At 39.6% G+C, this 20,751-nt stretch overlaps 3 protein-coding genes across 3 annotated transcripts; 1 reads left to right on the top strand and 2 right to left on the bottom strand.

The window, feature by feature from the left end:
- Positions 1-128: 128 nt before the first annotated feature.
- Positions 129-4,929, bottom strand: LOC146367401 (DET1- and DDB1-associated protein 1-like). Its single transcript, XM_084911971.1, has 5 exons — positions 4,585-4,929; positions 4,260-4,340; positions 4,037-4,088; positions 2,294-2,355; positions 129-2,168 (listed from the first exon to the last, which is right to left on the bottom strand). Exons 1-5 carry the CDS (start codon positions 4,591-4,593, stop codon positions 2,064-2,066), a joined length of 309 nt encoding a protein of 102 aa, XP_084768097.1. The 5' UTR covers positions 4,594-4,929; the 3' UTR covers positions 129-2,063.
- Positions 4,930-8,501: 3,572 nt separating this feature from the next.
- On the bottom strand, positions 8,502-10,320 carry mrpl34 (mitochondrial ribosomal protein L34). The gene is made up of 2 exons (XM_084913609.1): positions 10,169-10,320; positions 8,502-9,136 (listed from the first exon to the last, which is right to left on the bottom strand). Exons 1-2 carry the CDS (start codon positions 10,222-10,224, stop codon positions 8,821-8,823), a joined length of 372 nt encoding a protein of 123 aa, XP_084769735.1. The 5' UTR covers positions 10,225-10,320; the 3' UTR covers positions 8,502-8,820.
- Positions 10,321-12,524: 2,204 nt separating this feature from the next.
- On the top strand, positions 12,525-19,097 carry abhd8a (abhydrolase domain containing 8a). The gene is made up of 5 exons (XM_084911703.1): positions 12,525-12,907; positions 15,008-15,837; positions 15,937-16,107; positions 16,259-16,475; positions 16,590-19,097. The coding sequence occupies exons 2-5, from the start codon at positions 15,017-15,019 to the stop codon at positions 16,800-16,802; spliced, it is 1,422 nt and encodes a 473-aa protein (XP_084767829.1). The 5' UTR covers positions 12,525-12,907; positions 15,008-15,016; the 3' UTR covers positions 16,803-19,097.
- The last annotated feature ends 1,654 nt before the right edge of the window (positions 19,098-20,751 follow it).

The following is a 20,751-nucleotide window of genomic DNA, read 5'->3' as shown; positions in this document are numbered from 1 at the left end:
GGTATTAAAGCTTTCAGGTGCCAAGCTATAAAAAAATAAACAAGTGTTTAAAGTGTTGTATATTACCTGCATATTTGCACATGCAATCAGAAAGAAGGATCTTTCTTCAGTTTCACCCAAAGACTGGCTGCTGATTACAGAGTCATCTTTACTGCATATCACAGAGCAATCTATACAAGAACATCCAAAACTGACAATACAACTATACAATCAACTCAAAGCAAAACAACAAACTTAATCAAGTGATGGAATACAAACCATAAGACATCAGGAGAAATGGGTGACTCGTATATGAAGCTAAAGAAAATACACTGCCTCTTTCAGGTTTAAAGTAGTACTTGTGAAATCTACGTGCACTCTCATTCCACTGACCTGCACAAGCGACGAAAGTGAACATTCATGAGTCAGCCACACTGATAAAACCTCTGAAAGATGAAATACACAAGTCTATCACCCGCTTTCTCTTAAATAAAGTGGGCGTTTAAATAAAGTACATAAGTGGATTAAGGACAGCACTTGCTTCTGGCCAAACATCAAACTGCCCAGGAACAGCTCAACCAACACAAAGAGCCCAAAGCACTGACCCATCCATTAAATTCCACACACTCAAAGCTGTTGCACGAGGGGGGATCGACATGACATAAGGTCAGTTTTAATTTTGTGGCTGGCTCGTGTACACTGTAGCAGGTTAAACTTTTCAAAAAGTATTTCTTACCCAAGGTGCAAAAACTCAGCAAATTAGTTAAATGCTTTTTGTTTCATTTACAGAAACTCCCTACAGCATAAAAGTTGTCTTAACAATTTGAGGATAACTACAGCTAGCTTGGGAAAGACAAAATTGGAGTGAGTCTTGTTACCTGATAAAAAGGTGAGGGCAATCACAATACACATACTGTACAAATATACAAGATTTGCAAAGCCATGGGAGCAGCTTCACTCTTCGCAATGTATGTACTGAACCTTGTTGATCCAAATATATTTCCTCAACATGGCTCAAATGACTGACGTGTTTAAGTACATGAGAACAGCACATTTACATCTAGGATGCTCAGTAGTCCCTCAAAACAACAGTATGGCTAAAGTGTAAATTTACACATATTCAGTCAAATACTGTGCTGATGGTGCCATTACAAAGATCCAACTGCTGAAGTATTAAGAAGCTGAGATTTTAGCTACAAAATATGTACAAGTAAAAATTGCATCCTCTAGTATAAATATTGGCTTGGATGTTTTCTTACACCAAAGTCCATCCAATTCTGCAGTGCTTAATCTTCCTGAAACACAATGTAAACCAAGGGGCACCCTAAGACGCAAGTGGAAACGCACTCATTTCCACATAAGGCAATAAATCATTATAGTTATTATTCATCGGGAGAAAACAAACATTTCTTCAATCACTCGTCTTGTTTCTGCAACACAGCTCATAAAAACAAACCCTGAATCTCACGCTAAACCTAAACCACTATTAAAATAATTATTTCCACTTATTGTAATAGCAGTAATCTTTAAAAAGATTACCTAAAATGACATAAGTAACAACAGAAATTGTTCATAATTCAAAAATTTAAGTTCCTGATTGAAAAATATCCACAAGGTCATCTCAAAGCACATTTCAGATATGTGTGAATTACTGCAACTGTAAACCTTTAAAGGGTCAGCCCAAAAGCTTTTTTTTTTTTTTTTTAAATCCCTGGAATCTTTAAATAAAAACTACATGGGTGTAAGTGGAATAAAACCACAGGGACTGAGCAATAAGGAGGTAGATGTTTGATCATTTTAAGACTACTATGAAAAGAAAAAACAAACCTCTGAAGTAGAAGTATGGCCTCCTCAAAGTGAAGAAAATGTATGAAAGCAGTGAATAAACTGAGGAAAAAGGTATTTGGTTAAGGAGGAGCTCTAAAGTCAAGTCCAAACATTAAGAACAACTTGACAGCTGTGGTCTGAAATCAAACTGCTTGTGCAGCTGTGGCAAACTTGTTTGCAAACATGTATTTTGCATCAGCTCGTGCATTTTGTCGGAGTGGGTCAGTCTCTACTCAGAGAATCGACGGTGCAGCAGTTTATGAAGCTTCATTCGGCTCTCTGTTGTCTGTTCTTGCAATTTTTCGTGGAGGTGCCGTGTTCTCCCCTTCTGTTGGTTCCTGTTCTCGCTTTTTTGCCGCATTCTGATGGAGTAAGGAAAAGGACATTAACCACTGAACTACAACATAATGGAGACGTGCCATCATAGACAATATAGTTAGCAGAAACTGCTTCCTCCATTAGATGAACGATATTTAAAAGCCTTTACCTTTTTATCCCACTGTTGATGTAGATATCGTAATAAGATGTTTGTCTTCTCTGTGACTATGACTGAGGAACAAAAACACAGAGATGATCTGATCATGAGAAACACAAAAGCACACAATGCAAAAAGAGAAAACAAATGTAGAAATGCATAATAGATGCAGAGTGTTTATGTAGAGTAACTTTTGGGGAAGATGCAGACATCAATGTTTAGGGAGTAAAAAGAATTGTGATATCAATGTATCAGCCAATAATCTCTAAATGCATAAATAGGTAGACAATATATTTGAGTCAAAGTGAACATGTTAAATGATGAGCCATCTCCAACCATATAGAGCATTTTATAAATGATTTTGCAAGCATACTTTACTGCACACATCTAATGCCTACTGCTGAGAGTAACAATATGAGACATCATATACAGTGATGTGAAAATGTATTTGCCAGCTTCCTGATCTCTTTGTTTGTTTGGTTTTTTTCCCCCATGTTTGTCAAACTTGCATGTTTTGGATCAAACAAATTTTAATGTTAGGCAAAGACAACCTGACTAACTGCCTGTTTTTAAATGATGATTTCATTTTTTAAGGAAAAAAGCTATCAAAAATACCTTTCCCTGTCTTGATGCATGCTCAGTCATCCAGGTAAGTAGATCCCAAAAGGTTGATTCTGTTCATCTGGATGTAGCATTTTCAATGAGAGAAACGTTTCGTCACTTGGATGAGTGACCTCCTCAGTCTCAGCTGTGTTCAGCAAGAACTACAATCAAATCTCTGTGACAATTGGTAATGAGTCTTTCACATTGCTGTGAACTTGCTGAGTAATTTGGCCCACTCTTCTTTGCAGAATTGTTTTAACTCAGCCATATTGGAGGGGTTTCTACCATGAACGACCTGTTTAACATCATGCCAGAGCATCTCAACTGGATTTACAGTAAGTCTAGACTTTGACTAGTCCACTCCACTCCAACACCTTTTTTTTTAGCCTTTCAGAGGTGTATGTTTTGGATCATTGTCCTGCTGTATAAATCAAGTGAGCTTGAGCTTCAGAACATAAAGTTATAGCAGGACATTATCCTTCAGCATTTTCTGGTATAGAGCAGAATTCATGTTCCATCTGTTACAGCAAGTTGTCCTGAAGCAGCAAAGCAACATCAGACCGTGACACTACCACAACCATGTTTGACTGCCGGTATGATGCTGTTTTTATTAAATGCTGTGTTAGTTTTATGCCACACGTAACGGGACACTCCTGGGAAGGTTCACCACTGTTTTCCCAATTTGTGGACAATGGCTGTCATTGTGGTTCACTGGAGTCCCAACCTTAGAAACAGCTTGTAACCAAAGACTGATAGATGTCAGTGACTTTGTTTCTCTGCTGTTTCTTTAGATTGTTTTATAATGTGTTCCTTTTTGAGATTTTTACGCCTGCACAGGGGTTGGGGCAATTACTTTTTCCACACAGGGCTAAGCAGGCTTCCCCTGACAAATGATCAGTTAATTAAGTGAATATTGTATTTACTCAGTCATTTACTTTGACTAATATTAAAATTAGTTTAATGATCTGAAACATGAAAGTGTGCCAAATATGCAAAAAGAAAGAATATGAAACAAAGAAGGGGCAAATGCTTTTTCACAACACTGTAAGGTGATACTGATAAGCCTATGACAAGTTGACATCAGTCCAAAGTTTAGCAATCTGTGAGAAAGAACGTAAAAGCCTAGAGGCCATTCACTGGGTGTGTACTTACTCTGCTCTGAGGGATAATCCCGAGTTGGAAGATACACAGATGGTCGACGGTTCTACCAAAAGAAAAAAGAAAAAGAAAGAATAAGACAGAGGTCCAAGTTAGTCTATTATTGTTTAAACTGCTTCAGACATCAATAGTGGCATCACAACATGACAAAACGTTCTTGAGCTCAGATTAGAAATGAAAACATCTGAGCATAATGAGAAACACAAGCATCACTCACTGAGGCTTTGCACACGGAGTCTGCATGGAACCTGCTGAAGTTGTTTTTGTTGTAGACGGGCAGTCCCTTCAAGAAATCTCTCTGTATACACAACAGAAAAATAAGACGATAAACACTTAAGTGTAACTGCAGCTGCGACACACATACACTACCATATGGAAAACACACTCAGGCAGGTTGCACAAACAACTCCTGCCCTTCACATTTATCAAGGTGACGTATTTGTAATGTGACAGACTATTTACAGCACGTCGCACTTGCTACAACAAGCAATTCCACGAATAGCAACTTAAACAGTTCAGGAATGAAGTATCTATGAACCAACCTTCTCCATTTCTGCCCGGGTCGTGCTCTTCGTCTCTTATTGAGCAAAGCACGGTGAGGGTGAAAACCAGCAAATGCTACTGCTTTAGCTAGCTAGCTACTAAGCCTTGTTTTTGTCGAAGCCAAGATACCGAACTGTTTACCCGTTCAACAGCGCCTGCTACAAAACATAAACTACGTTTGATATGATTGCATCGCGTCACTTCAGTCAGGTAGAAAACTACCACTCGTGTAACTACAAAAACGCCGAAATTTAGGGTCTTTTTGGCCGCCAACTTGCTACTATTTCAAAACTCCATATTTGTTGTTCGTCTCTTATGGGCGGTTATCTTCTGATACCCAGCCTATCTCATTGGCTGAACAGTGACAGGTCTGGGAAAAGAGAGAGCAAGAAGCCGATTGGCCAGAAAGTCATGACGTAGAAGACAAATTCCCCAATACGACGCAGGTTATGGACGAGGGTGCTCATAAAAACAACACTACTTTCTCCGCTACTCCTCCCGCACGTACACCCGTTATCAGCTTCTGGGGATCTGCACACAGAGGGAGGGAGTGTTAAAAACGCAGATTATACAGCAGCATAAAACAAGCTATAATAATAATAATAATATTAATTTAGTGATCGGACTGATTCCTGTCGTGTATATTCGGTTAAAATGAATTACAATAATGGTTTAAGAATATTGCAAGGGTGTTAAACTGTAAATGTTCACCCCCCCCACCCCATAAAAAAAAACCTACCTTTAAACTCATATTTGAAGAGCTACAACACAATTGAATTAATTTAAAACATTTAAACATTTGAATTCATTTCAGTTTTCTTTTAAATAGCACTAATTCACAATTCACATAGTCGCCTCAATATGTTTTATATTAGAATATTAGAAAGAAACCCTAACAATCAGATATCCCCCTAAGAGCAAGCACTTCATGAAAGAACTCTTTTTTAACAGGAAGAAACCTCTGACAGAACCAGGTTCAGGAAGGGCCAGCCATCTGCCAAGACCAGTTAAGTGTAAGTGGAAAGAGAAGAAAGCAGAGAGACAGGACAAAAGACACACTATGGGAGAAAGAGCCAGAGTTTAATAATAACTAATGATTAAATACAGTAGTGGACAATAAACATACAGAGACTAAAAGTAAGTAAGGGGGGGCTTGGTGTCACCTGATCCAGCTGTAAGCTCTATCATAGAAGGAATTTCTTAAGCGTAATCTTAAAAGTAGAGATGGTGTCTGTCTCGCAAATCCAAACTGGGAGCACAGAAAAGGAGCTTGAAAGCTGAAATATCCTAGGAACCACAAGTAAGCCAGCACTTTGAGAGTGAAGTGCTCTGTTGGGGTGATGTGGTACTATGAGGTCGTTAAGATAAGTTGGGGCCTGATTATTCAAGAACTTGTATGTGAGGTAAGGGTTTTTAAATTTGATTCTTAGCAGGCAGTCAGTGAAGAGAAGCCAGTATAGAAGAAATACGCTTTTTCTTTCTAGTCCCTGTCAGAACTCTAGGTGCACTATTTGGGATTAAATTAAGGCTTTTCAGGGAGTTTTTAGGACAGCCTGATAATAATGTATGACAGTCCAGCCTACCTTGGGATGTTCTGCTAGGGCTTGGCTGCAGCCACCTTCAGTTGCCACTTATTTGTGGGTCTCTCTGCCAACAGTTTTGTATATAATACCTGAAAACATGCTCTGTGAGGAACTCTTTGGCTCATTATTCATTTGCACTGTGAAGCGCTGTCTTCATAAATGTATGAAGTGATTCTCAAAGTTTGGGCTGGGGACCCCTGGTGGGCTGCGAAGGTACTGCAGGTGGCCTGCAGCAATAACAGAAGTTCAGCTTGAAATTAAATCACTACGTACAGTTTCATATTTATATGTAGTATGAATTAAAATTGGTAATGGTACGTAGTTAGTTTGTGACATTAGTCATTACTCTGACCTTTACTGCTCTTATATTGAAGTTTGTGTCCCAGTGGCAAGTGGGTCACGCACTGGCCTTAACACTTTGCATGTGACTGGGTAGCATTAACAATTTATAACCAACAGTCTGTGTTGGTCATGCATGTTTTTTGATTGCATTTTTCAAGGAAATAAATGACCTTCTCTTATATTTTGATTAGTGTAATGATTTAAGATTGGGTGGAGCCTAATTGGATTTTCTGGATTTTAAGTGGTATGTAGCAATCTTGATTTTGAAAATGGTTGAACTTGTTTTAGTGTCACTCTGACAAAAGATTTTTCTAATTTTAGAGATGTTGCACAAATTAATGAAGGCAGTCCTATATATTTGTTTGATGTGCTCACTCTAGAACATATCGTGTTCAAAAATGAAACCACCTTGTTACTGGAGGCCAAGGTAATGCCATCCAGAGTAGGTATCTGATAACAGACCATATTTCTAAGATTTTTAGGGCCAAGTACAAAAACCTCAGTTTTATCTGCATTTAGAATCAGGAAATCAGAAATCATCCAGACTTTTATGTCTTTAACTAGAATTGTGTCATCTAGCTCTGTTGCTTAATAAAGCTGAGTGTCATCTGTATACGAATGAAAATATGGACACTTTTGCAGTGATTTCTAATAATGTTGCCTAGGGGAAGCATGTACAATGTAAAAAGTACTGGTCTATGTGGAACATGATTAACATGTGTGTGAAGACTTCCCATTTACATAACCAAACTGTAGTCTATCGGTGCAGTGCAAAAGCAACAGTGTGTAGTAAAATCTCTCTGTAGTAAAATACTGAGGTCTAATAGGAAAAACATAGAAATAAGTTCCCTGCCAGAGGCCAGAAAATCATTCATAACTTTCACTAGTGCTGTGCTATGATGCACTAAATCTTGGCACAAACTCTAACTCTGCAGCAAGCTCTTTAACAACTACTGTTTCAAGAGGGGTCAGTGTTGTCTAAAAGACAGATTGATGGTTAAGGGGAAGACATTATTGAAGTAAACTAAGATATATCAGCAGTTTTAAAAGTTGCTGTTCTTATAAGCACATCTGTGGCATGGCTGTGACTATTTTTGTAATGGTTAAAATTTTTATTTGTGAAGAAACTCATGAAGTCATTACTAGTTAAGGGAAATGTTTGATCAACAGAGCTTGGACTCTGTTCGCCTGAATGCAGTGCTGAAGAGAAACCTAGGGTTGTTCTTATTTGATGAATAGTAAGATGTCCTAGCTTTAGGGAGGACTTTTTTAGAGCAACAAACTATTTGTACAGCTTAAATGAAGACCTTCTAAATTAGATGTATGTTTGAGAGTTATACCAAGGAGTACAAAAGAGTAAAGTATTTCTGGTTCTGATTTGTTGGGATGTTCTGCTAGGTCTTGACGGCAGCCGCCTTCAGTTGCCACTTGTTTGTGGGTCTCCCTGCCTTTGGTTTTGTATATAATACCTGAAAGCATGCTCTGTCGGGTTGACCATTAAAGAATACCTCACTGTTTCCTTTTGAGGAACTCTTGCCTTGCTTTTGCAGTATGCTTTGGGTCATTATTCATTTGCACTGTGAAGTGTTATCTGATCACTTTTTAGTGATTTTGTCACGGACTAATGACGAAACAGGGCCAATCTGGCCACAAAACTGATTGTTAGTCAATCGTCCAGTTAATTTTGAGCCTCTGTATCTGTCAAATATCAAAAAAGGAGCTTTTTGGTACAAACCAAAGGGCAATCTTTAGTTTTTTTAGGCCACTGTTGTGATGTTTCATTTACTCAAGCACAATACACATTTATCAGATATGCAGAATAAATAATGTATATACCTTTTCGTGTCAACTAAGGTAACACAGACTTATTTTTTTGCTGCAAATGAACTGATCATGCTCATGAGCACAGCGACTCTACAAAAGCCATTCTAAACAGGACAAAACTAACAGAAGTGAAGGTGGTATTTTCATTTTCAGGCCAACCATGCTGATTCTGGAAAATAATTTTATTATAGGAACATTTTTTCTTTAAGTCAACAATGTTTACTCAAAAAGAAAAAGAAATGAAGTCACACAAATGTGCTAACATGTAATGACTTTGACCAAAACCGCCCTGACCAGAGTGGGTGGGCAAAACTACAGGGCACATTTACACTCTCAAGACCAATACTGTGGAACTGCCAGACCCAGACCACACCCAGTATCACACCAGTTAACCCAATACACAAGTTCTTTGCTGCATGCTGAGCACCTTCAGCATATAAGAACCAAGGTCTGTTTCTTTAAAGTCAAATCTTCCATTGGGAACTTTCAGTGTGTGAGCGATTTCCGTCCTTTCAACATCCGCCGCAGAATCACTTCGATGCCTCCTTGTGAGCTGATCCTTTTGATCCAGCCGTGGGTTCTCTTTCGTTTGATGTTTTTGGGCTGATATTCAGTGCCTCTTTTCCGGGTCCGTACCTGCTGGTACTGCCAGGGAACCTGCTGAAACACTCCTGAACCTTCAGCTTGTGAAGAAATTGTATCTGAAGCTTTGAAAACCTGTGTTCTAGCAGCTGCTCCAGGACCAATCCAGCTGCTGAACGATCTAAGGTAAGAGGTTCCAGTTAGGTCTGCTGTGGAAATGCTGTTGGAAGAACAAAGATTAAAATGTTGTTGAAATATGTTACTCTAATTTCAAAATTATGCCACAATAATACAGTAACGTCGTGCAAGCTGTAAATCCATTTATCATAATGAAGTTTATGTGTACAGTTTCATTTTTTCACAACAGCATTATATCAGTTGTACTGCTTCAATATTTAGAATAAAGGGACTAATTAAGAATTTGCAAACAAAATTTAGTGCAGGTTGTCTTAAAGAGTGGTGGACTGGGGGCAATTATAACATCTTTTACATTTTCCTTGATAGCTCACAGACTACGTGAAATATACTGGTCTATATATATATATATATATATATATATATATGTGTGTGTGTGTGTGTGTGTGTGTGTGTGTGTTATTGTAGAGTATACATTCAAGACATCCATTTCTGTTTTTCCAGAAACTTTACAACAGTTCTCGCTTCTACAAAGTAGGTTTTAAGTCTTTGTGTTGAGTTATAAGTGCATTTTACTTGAATACGATATTTACCTGGGACAATTAAAAGGTTCCATGTTAAAATCTTGCATTATAGCAAACAACACCTATATTAGAGTAGGCTGATCAACCATAATGAGCATGATCAAAGAAAGTTGGTCCCGCTTTGAATAACAGATCGCTACAACTGGCCCCGGTCTCCTCTACATAACATATGCAAGCAGAATACTGCACGGATAAACTAATTGGGCAAAAATTAGAGCAGAAAAGTGTTTCAGTCACCCCCCAAAACTGCTTTTTAAAAGTTCTTTATAGCAAACATTATTACTCTGTGTTTTTCCCCATGCCCACACTGCTTATTAGCAATAAAACGTAACATCGCCTATAAATGTAAATCAGTAATGTTTGGTTTAGCCATTGCTTGACTAAATAGAAGTTCCCATGAGTATCTATCCAGGTTAACTGCAACTAGCCATGCTGCTAACTGATTACCAAGCTAGCTTTTCAATGTTAGCCTCATAAAGAAACACTGTTTGCTTCGGGGTTAGCCTCGCGTGCAAATAACTTAAGTCGCTTACCTACGCACGTGAGTTAGACCACGCAGTCGGGAAAATGAGGACAGCATAATGTTCATTTTGAGATATTTAGGAATGTACAGATGACACCGACATGAGAGCAGTGAATGTCACAGGCAGGTCTGCTTCTTCTTCTTTGGTTTTGTTGAAAGACTGCAAAACTGAATGCTGCCACCTACTGATCCCAGCGTGTAAGATCCACAGAAATGGTTACATTAAAATGAAGTATTTTTGGATATTACTCTGAGTCACGGTACAACTGCTTTTGGTCCCGTTGGACTGACTTTTATTTATTTTTTTTGAGTTTTTACACAACTTTTACGTTGGTGTAAGGTTTTTAGCATTTGTATATTCTAACTGCTCTAATAGGGTGAATGACCCACCCGACATGTTATGAGTTTTACATTGCTTGTGCCATGTTGAACCCCCTATCGCCTTAATTCAGCCTTAATTCAGCCTTAATTCTTCATGGGATAAATTCATCAAGGTATTGGAAACATTTTTCTGGTCCATGTTGGCATGCGCATTACACAGTTGCTGCATATCTGTTGTTTTCACATCCATGATCCTAATCTCCTGTTCTACCACATCTCAAAGATGCTCTTTTGGATTGAGATGTGGTGATTATGGAGTACAGTGAACACACTGTCATGTTCAAGAAAGCCATTTGAGATTATTTGCCTTCGGGGTGTATTATTCTGCTGGGTGCAGCCTGAAGATGGATACACAGTGGTCATAGCAATGAGATGGGCATAGTGATCAACAACAGTCATCTAGGCTGTGTGCTCAGTTCTTACTAAGGAGCATAAAATGTGCCCAGAAAACACCATCGTACCAACACCAGCCTGAATTGTTGATACCAGGCAGGGTGGATCCATGCTTTGGTCAAGTTTGGTAACATGTGTAAACTATGTCCTCATTTTCCTGTTCTTAGCTGAATCTGCAGTCTTCTGTAGCTTAACTGCTTCAAATCTTGGCATATTGTGCATTCAATAGTGCTCTCCTGCATACCTTGGTTATAAAGAGTAGTGATTTGAGTTACCATTGCCTTCCAATTAGCTCAAAGCAGTTCAGCCATTCTCCCCTGACCTCTCATATCAACAAAGCATTTGATGTTTTAGCAGAGAACTGCCGCTTATTAGATTTTTTATTTTTTTTTTTCATTTTCAGGCCATTCTTCCATGTTTTGGAAATCCCAGTAGATCAGCAGTTTCTGAAATACTCTGTCTGACAATAGCAACCATTCTACTTTCAAAGTTACTTAAATGACCTTTCTTCCTCTCTCTAACGCTCAGTTTGAGCTTGTGAGCTTTATATGTGAGAAGATGTTTTTATAATAAAGTTTCTGTATAGTCTATCCTGGCATGCTGACTGAGGACTCCTTGAGCTGTAAGTGTAATTGCTGTTGAGTGCTCTGGTGGCCATCTAGAATGTTATATGTGTAATTCACCTGCATTTTGGAGGGTCTGCTTTTTGCATTGTTGCTATATTTTAATCTAAAAGTTTAGTCATTTAACATTAACTTCAGGCTAGCCTTTGATGTAAAAGACCACCTGTGATAAGACAATACACACATAAGCAGAGATGTGCAAACACAAATTCTGAAGGTCTCTCTACTGACAGTCCGTTTCAGTACTTTTCCATAACCAAGCTGTTGCTTAAAGTCTTCCCTTTATGCAGTACATTATCATTACAGTGATGATGTTTCGTGAATAATCTGCACACGGTAGGAATCCTGAAAAGAACTGGAGCACGTTTTGTTTTTAGGCCGGTATCAGTGATAAAGGCCTAATTTTTAAAAATTGAATTTTAATCGTCCAAAACACAGATACAAACAGATAAACCAATGATTATTTACGCCAAGCAATAAAACAAAGCACCCAGTTGGCTCACGGGCTCTCCGCCCAATAAACGTCACAGATTGCTTTCCAGTGACTGGCACTGGCCTGTCACAGCAGCAGGCCTACCAATTTGCTATGTGAGTTCAAGAAGGGGGCACTGCTCGAAATGTGTTAGATTAAAACTGAAGGTCACGTCTGTCCTTGGTGGTGAGGCAACAATATCTCGTTCTCAGGTGACACTTTATGATCATAGTCCGCAATCAGATGTGGGATTTGAAATAAGACCCCACGCAGAGCCCCGACTGTGGTCACGTGCCAGCCCAATTTATTTAGATAAATTATCTGGACAGTTATTTTATCATTTGTCTCCTTTTCAGCGCCCAGGCAGGACCACACAGTCTTTCCCCCTTTTTTTCTTTCTTTTTTTGCTGGCCTGTCAGCCCTAGCAACAAGCAAACAGGCGCCTCTCATTGGCCTCCTCAATATACAGCTGCTTTCTATTCGCCCTCCCCACCGCCACTCAGCAGCGAAAATACCCGAAGATTGCTGCTGGTGCTGCGGATTCAAGGGCAGCAGGGCTGGGTAGGGTCTGGCCCGAGTGCGCAGTGGATGCAGAGGAAGCGAGAAAAACACGGGCGTCTGTTTTCGTAATGGGTATATCATTAAACTACCAGTGGCACTCTTTTATGGATGCATGCTTTATCTTCACTCCATGCCCCCCTGCGGTCTGTAATGACGGTCTAATTGGGCCAATAAGGAGCTTTTACTGTTTTGCAGCATCTCTAGCGTAGACAAATTGTTGCGCCAGATGCAACGCCGTTCTCGATACTGTGTGGTCGGCCCTTGACTGTCATCTTTGGGTGCAGGTTTCTCATCACCTTAATCATCAGTACTTCTGCAGGTAATGCAAATCTTTTGTTTTTGGTTTTGCTTTAGCTTTTTTGTATTGCTCTGTGACATCTGGATATCTGATGTTTACTGTGCAGCATATCAGCGCCAATAAACGGCTGCACGCATGATGCATGCATGCATTTCGCCTGAGACAGGATTAAAATAATAGCAGATTATGAATAATACAAGCAGTATCATTCAAAGCGCACTATTTGTGAAGCCTAAAGCTCTTATATGTATACATATTTATATAAACATTTTTGGTGCGTATATTTGTGAGTATTTGAATCTTCTTCTTATTGCGATGTATGACTTGTTAAAAAAATAATAATCATGTGTTGTTGTAGGAGCCAAGCTGCTAAATGTTTGTAAATCAGGCGTTTTTAACATAACGGTCTCGTGTTGAAAATATAGGCCACTCACTTCACGTGCATCTTGACAGACTGCGCCTCACTCTGCTAGACTCTTGTTATGGAAATGCAGCAGCACACAGTGTACCGAATGTGTGTTACTGTAAGAGTTGGCAGGCCTGTCAACCTAAATATTCTGCAATGCAGACACACAAAACAAACAACTTCAACATGGCTGAGTAACCTTCAGCCCTGACTTTGGTCGAGGTTGGATGTCGCGGAAACCATTACACTTGCTCCCCACAGCCATGTTCCAGACCTGCTGGTGGGATTGAAGAATTGTAGGTCAGGAACAGAAGCCCAGATTTAAGTGGGAGGACTGTTGGATTTGTGCTGCTGTAGTTTGTTTTGTGCCGATCTGTTGATTGTCGGTGGCCATGTAGAATATTTTTTATCTATGTGTTTTTGTTTTGTTTGTTTTGTTTTGGATTTGTTTTTGTCAGATTTCCACAGACATCCACCAACAAATAATCATTCCCACTATTTACATTTTGTTTTTATATTTCTTTAAACCTATCAAGGTACCAATCATTAAATATACTAAGCACCCAGCATGATTGGAAGACAATAAAGATGTAAACAACATGTTTACATCCTTGTACTATTTTGTACTTCTCAGTATACTTTGCCAAAACGCGCATTAATATAGGGGAATGCACAAATATCCTACAATAATGCACATAATGCTAAATGGTGATGAGTTGCAAATGCAGCTCAACTCAAATGTTAAAAGGGTTTTCAATTTGTGTGTAAAATCCAGTGAGATCACTTTGCATTCACACAAAAGTGTGCTGAATGATAGTGCGGATAATGCATACATAGTGCATAGACACAACAGCAGTTCCTTAAACAAGGAAACAAACAAGGAAACAATAAAGTCTCACCAGCTACTGAAGATGTGACTCAGCCTTGTGTGTTTCCTAGAGATAACCGTGTTTTGTATCAAAAGTGGGGACACTAACGTGTGTGTTTGTGCTGCTGACAGCAGACTGTCAAGCAGTGGCTGGACCTGAACGGAAACATAGAAACCAGCTCTCATCTCCCGCTGGAAAGAACGCAGTTTGGAAAACTGCTATCACGTTGTCGTGAGACACACAGTCCGCAGACATGTGTACAGTCATGCCCTCTGACTGGAGTTCTCTATTTATATATATCCTGATTCTGACCATGTGAAATGGAGGGGTTATTAATAGCAGACATCTAGCTTGGCCTAGGTTTTTTACATGGTGTGTGGTGCAAATACTGCTTTGCAGTTGTTTGTTGAATGCATCAGAATGTCAAGCCAGGTGAGTCACTGAGGTGAGTGTGTTAGTAGAGACTTAAACAGCTCTGTTGGATATAATATGGCTATTGATTTTGAAATGTGTTAAAGTACCCTTTATTTTGGCATACTTTCTTTCTGGCTCTGGACTGATGAAGGATAAAGAAAGCCTTTTCCTTGTGTCTCTGTTGCTAGGAAACAGCTTGGGTTCAGTTTTGTAGGAATCAAGCTGGGTCCAATTTCTTGCAGTGCAGCCAATGCCATTGGCAAAGCACTGCAAATGGAACAAGTTAGAATGCTTGAATGTTTGAAACTGTGAGACTAAATGAGCTGTGAAAAGTAGGGCAAGACATTAAAAATATTTTTTTTCCCACATTTCAAAGGAAGCATCAGAGTACTGATATGTTTTATTTGTGTCTGTGTAATGTTGTTCCTGCAGGGAAACACCATGCTGACTAGCATCACTGAAGGGATACTGTGCTGCCTGACTGGGAAGACTGCCAATCTAGTCTTGCCCCTGGAGTCATCAGAACCCTCTGATGGTTTTGAGTATGTGGAGGTGAAACCTGGGAGAGTCCTGAGAGTGCGGCATATCGTCCCTGAGCGCCAACCCATAGAAACAGAAAAACAAGTTGCTGAAAAGGACAATGCAGATGTTGACTGTTATGATAAAGATTCTCCCATATCTAATAATGACGGCGACACTGGCAGCATTGTCCACTGCAAGAGGAAGATCACAGTCTACCGAAATGGCCAGCTGGTGATCGAAAATCTCGGGGATGTTTTGCACTCTGAGATTCTGCAGTGTCAGGATGGGGATTTAGAGCCCTGCAGCACTGTGGAGGTGGAGCTTGCTGACTACAAAGACATAGCCTCTTCTCCAGACCCCAACCCTGTTCCTCCTCCAGTTCCTCCACCACCTGGGGAACATAAACCTGCTCCGCCTCCGCGCCGCCGCCGTCGCAAACCCAAGCGCACAGTTTTAATAGACTCCAAGAGGATGATCTCGAGCTGCAAAGGAACGCACTCGGATGTAGCACTGTTCTTCGTGCATGGCGTCGGAGGATCTCTTGACATCTGGAGCAGCCAGCTGGACTTCTTCTCCCGCCTGGGCTACGAGGTCATTGCGCCAGATTTGGCAGGTCACGGAGCAAGCACAGCGCCACAGATTGCAGCAGCTTATACCTTTTATGCCCTCGCGGAGGACCTGCGAGCCATCTTCAAGAGATATGCTCGTAAACGCAACATTCTTATTGGCCACTCATATGGGTGAGGATTTGTGAGATGCTTGTGTTACGGGTCAGCTTAGAAAAGTCAGTGGCGTACAGTGATTAACATGCTGTACCTACCCCATTATATCTCTTCCAGAGTGTCATTTTGTACCTTCCTGGCCCACGAATATCCCGATCTGGTCCATAAGGTAGTAATGATCAATGGAGGGGGTCCCACAGCCCTGGAGCCCAGCCTCTGCTCCATCTTCCAACTGCCGTCTTGTGTCCTTCACTGTCTGTCACCTTGTCTGGCCTGGAGCTTCCTCAAGTAAGATGCTGTGATGCTGCAAACAGTAGTGACACACTGTGACAGACAGATGTAATAGATAAATAATAGCTTGCTTAAAATGTTACTATCTTTAAAATGTACAGGAAAGAGATTTTGGTAAAGTTTTTTTCTTTCTTTTTCTAATCTTCAGAGCTGGATTTGCCCGTCAGGGTGCCAAAGAAAAGCAGCTTTTGAAGCAGGGCAATGCCTTCAACGTGTCTCCATTTGTTTTGCGAGCCATGATGAGCGGTCAGTACTGGCCCGAGGGGGACGAGGTATACCATGCCGAGCTCACTGTGCCCATTCTTCTGGTTCATGGCATGTGTGACAAGTTTGTGCCCATGGATGAGGACCAGCGGATGGCAGAGGTATATCACATCTTTATCCAAACAAGAGCTATTTTGTTTCATTTATTATTTATTGTCTCATAGCTTTGGATTCGGATCTGTTGTAAGATTATCCATTTTGGCTCTTGTTTTTAGATCCTCCTGTTCGCTTTCTTAAAAGTAATCGAAGAGGGAAGTCACATGGTCATGATGGAGTGTCCTGAAACTGTCAACACCCTCCTGCATGAGTTCTTTCTATGGGAGCCTGACATGTCAAGAAAAGGCAGCAGCAAGACAGACACAGAGAAGGCGATCGCTGCCAGTGACACTCTTCACACGCTGAAAAACAGTAAACCTGTGAACAAATAACCATCAAGGCATAAAGTTTTATTAAAGAGCAAAGGAGAAGGCCTATTTTTCGGCAGTTGGCATGTATTCCTAAGGCTCCCAGGCTGAGAGCTGTTTAAAACAGGGTCACATCTTATGGATGTAGATGACCACTGGTGCTCCGAGATGAAGCGGGAAAGGACGTATGATGAGAGGGGCGGACGCCGATACACAGTCAGTTTCTGCTACGCTTTTTGATACCAGTTTGTCCTCCATCTCACCATGTTTGCAAACCAACACAAAGTCTGGAGGTAAAAGGCACCATCCGACTATGATTTGTGTATGAAATGTTTGTGGTGAAGAACTGACCGACGAGGCATAAAAGGCGTGAAACGTTGTTGGAATCGTCTCGCCTGCATCATATATATTCTGTAAAGTACTGCAGAAAAGAGCTCCTGTTCTACCTTAATAAAATGGCTAATTTATCCATTTTAACTCTGCTTTCAGTGGAAGAGAAGAAAAAAAAACATCAAACATAGTCAACCGAGGAATCAGGGAGGGTGAAGAGCAATTTATAACAGAATAATTGTGTTTGATTAAATGCAGACAGTGGAAAAATAGATTAAATGCATTAAATATACTACACTGTCCATGTAAAATGTGGATAATAACTGTGTCACATGCTTACATAAATGACAATATGATTGAAGGAGAAACACACACATACAAAAAAAAATTTGTACCATATTGTTTTGGAACCACATTCACACAATATGCAGTGTACAGCATCTCAGACACACACAATCTGACTGATTAACAAATGACAGAAGCAAGTAACTTTCCTTGCACTAAACTCAAAATCAAAAATGCTATGCGTCAGTATTAAAGTGTAACGATTTCATAGTTAATATTAAAACATAAAACAAACATCAAAGCCGAGAGAGATTCTCTTCCAGATTAACAGCCATTGCCTCGATACCATACATATATACACACATATATATATATATATTATCCTAAGGATAAAAAGTACTGAGAGCCTGCATGAGTTCAGAGTATGGAAAGATATATACACAAGGGTTGTTTCAGACAGTTGCAATATATTGCCATAAATTCCCAGCACAATTGTCTTTTAATGAAATGATTCCTCTCAGTGTGTAAGTATTATTATTGTTTATTTATTTCTGTTTTTATCCTGGAGTAACAGCAACAAACTGATAAAATGTTGTCTTAAGCTAATAACTGATCGCGAAACACGTGTGCGTTACCTAACCCTGCTGCTCCCCGTCCACCCTACACTGTATATCTACTCATGTCGGACTGAAGGAATGAGCAGGATGTGCTGCTCGCTGTTAGACATTCATTCGTGAATGTTGCTTTGTCTCATAGTGGGACAGTAAAGTGTGAATAAAAGCACAGTCTGATTCTCCCTGACAGTACTTATCTGTTGACTGGATAGATTACTGTTATGTGTAACAGAGGATGTAAGTCAGAGGAAGCCCAAATATGAATCTGCGAAAGGCGAAAAATCCCCTTAACCTCCTAAGACCTGAACTCTTCCACGGCATGCATTTTTAGTTTCTCTTTGATATTTGGACATATTGGGGCCCGATGGACGTAAAAAAAAAAAGAATTGCTAGATTTTTTTTTTTTACCTTATTTTTGTTTTTAAGAAAAATAAGAGCCACATATGAGCATATTCATTTAAAATTTCCTCAGAAGTGGATATCAGGCCCTTGTAAAGCAAAATTGAGTATTTTGGTCTAAATAACCCAAAATGTGATGTCCACATATGTGGACGCAGGGTCCTAGGAGGTTAAGAAAAAAAAAAAAACAACAACAAAAAAGGGACTTTTGTGCTCTTCATGCTGGTCTGTTATATATGCATTTTAAGAGAGAGTGCAGATGTGAGATGACTGGATATATGCAACAGGAACAAATGAACAGAAATAGTTTGGGAATAAATGGAACCGGCTCTAAAACATTATATATTCTCTATGGACTTTATAAAAACCAACAAGTGCTGCTGATGCAAAGTACTGTATGTCTCTTTTGGTGTAAAAGGTCAGTAAAACTGTATGGACTACAGGGTGCACATGTACTTCTCCTTATGCTAAAAGTGTGCATATATAAATTGTCAGTGCTCATATGTGCTATATCTTTTTGTGGTTAACAAAATATGTTAATGTTATTGTGGCATTTATTCAAGGGAATCATATTATATGCACTGCCTGAATGTAGATGCATATAACATTATATAGCCTATTAAAACAATTGAATTCAGTGTATGAATGTGCCTTTCCTGGCATGAAATAAATCAGATGTTCCCAGTTAAAAGATGTTTGTTTTCTCTGTTGAGTGCTGGATATGATTCTTCCTTCTCATCTTCTTCTTCTTCTTTTTCCTGCGGCGCCCTTTAGGGGTCACTGAACAACTGACTACACCTCACCCTCTGCTTAGTATCCTCCTCTGTCACACCAAACCTTCTGCATTTCCTCCACACGACCTTGCAAACCGCCTTTTTAGCTCTTGCTGTTATCCTTTTGTCTCAAATGACTCCTAAACTCGTCTCCACCCTGCCTGCACCCTCTTCTTCATTTCTCTTTGCCACTGTCCATCACTTTGAATTGTTGACGCCAGGAATTTAAACTCATCCACCTCTACTGTACTTTTTTTAATCTTTTCAACCTTTCTACTTTGCTCAATTACAAACTTGTCCTATAAGGATTCATTACAAATTTGAAAACTGAAGTGGGCAATTCTATTTTTTTCATCAAGTTTATTAAATAGGGGCCTGCAAATATTCCTAAGGCAACATACTGAATGGACACATATTAGCTCAATCCTATTCTTTTTCTTAAATGACCATAGAAATGCATTTCTTGTCTCTGGATAGCACTTTTTATAAGCAGTCATGATAAAATCTTATTTTAAAATGTTTTGTTGCTCCTCTGGTGTTTCTGTCACTTTTGTGAAACTGCAGACTGCAGACTGGCATCAAAATGAAAAAATTATTTTCTATTTTTCAAGCAAAAACATTCTTTAATTTAGCAAAATTTCATACACTGGGTCTCAGCTTCTTCTTTTTTTGCCAGTTAATCGTATCAAATTTACTTGCGCCTCCTTGGCTCAACTGCTTTATCTGAATGGGGTGAAGCTTTATGCAACTCATTTGCTACAAGAGCAGGAAAAACTATTTGAATTAGGAAGAAAAGGCAGTCGCTTCCTTTTATTTCCTATTTGCATAGGTTAGGAACAGTTTTCTGGATGAGCTGATTTGCATCACTGAGAGATCAAAGCAGGGTAGGTGCCAGCTCCAGCTGGATAACGGCAGCAGTCTTGAATTCTGAGCTATTCAGATACTGCATTTACAACTCTGATTCACTAAAAAAACAAAACAACAACAGCACAAAAAAAATCAAACATAAACTAGTTTTCTGCACCAAATATTCTGATAATATTCTGAAAACTTTCTCCATCTTTTTTTCTGAGAGACACAGCCTCTCTGGGCTGCTCTGCACATAACCAGTTAGGTTATACACCAGTTATTTTCACCATATGGTCTTGTCTTTTATTTCTGCAAATATGCAGGTACTTGCTGGCTGAGATGGAACAGTGGGGCAGAATTACATAGATAGTTAATTTGGGTGCAGTTAGAGCCATTCCCCGAATCTTTCAGGCTAGCTTGTCCTGCAGCATTGTCTGTTAAGCAGCTGTAAAGGATTTTATTACACATTTTTACATCATGCAATTTTATGCTTTCTATACAAGACAGCAGGCATGTTCTAATTCAGAACAAAAGTATGGGGGTTTTCCCACTTCAGGAAGCGTAAGCACTCCCCACTGAGATGGTGTGAAAACATGTTAATCCTGTCAGGGTGATACAAAAGAAAGCTCAGTCAACCACGGCATTTACAATTTCGACTCCCTAAAAAAGGAGACACTAAACTAAACAGATGATACAGTCTGAATGTAACTTTTGAGTTACTAT

The sequence above is a fragment of the Perissodus microlepis genome, chromosome 18 (assembly GCF_051167445.1).
Source record: "Perissodus microlepis isolate ML-2025 ecotype Zambia chromosome 18, ASM5116744v1, whole genome shotgun sequence".
Lineage (NCBI taxonomy): Eukaryota > Metazoa > Chordata > Actinopteri > Cichliformes > Cichlidae > Perissodus > Perissodus microlepis.
The sequence above is the reverse complement of the archived record's forward strand: the minus strand, read 5'-3'. Positions and strand labels throughout refer to the sequence as shown.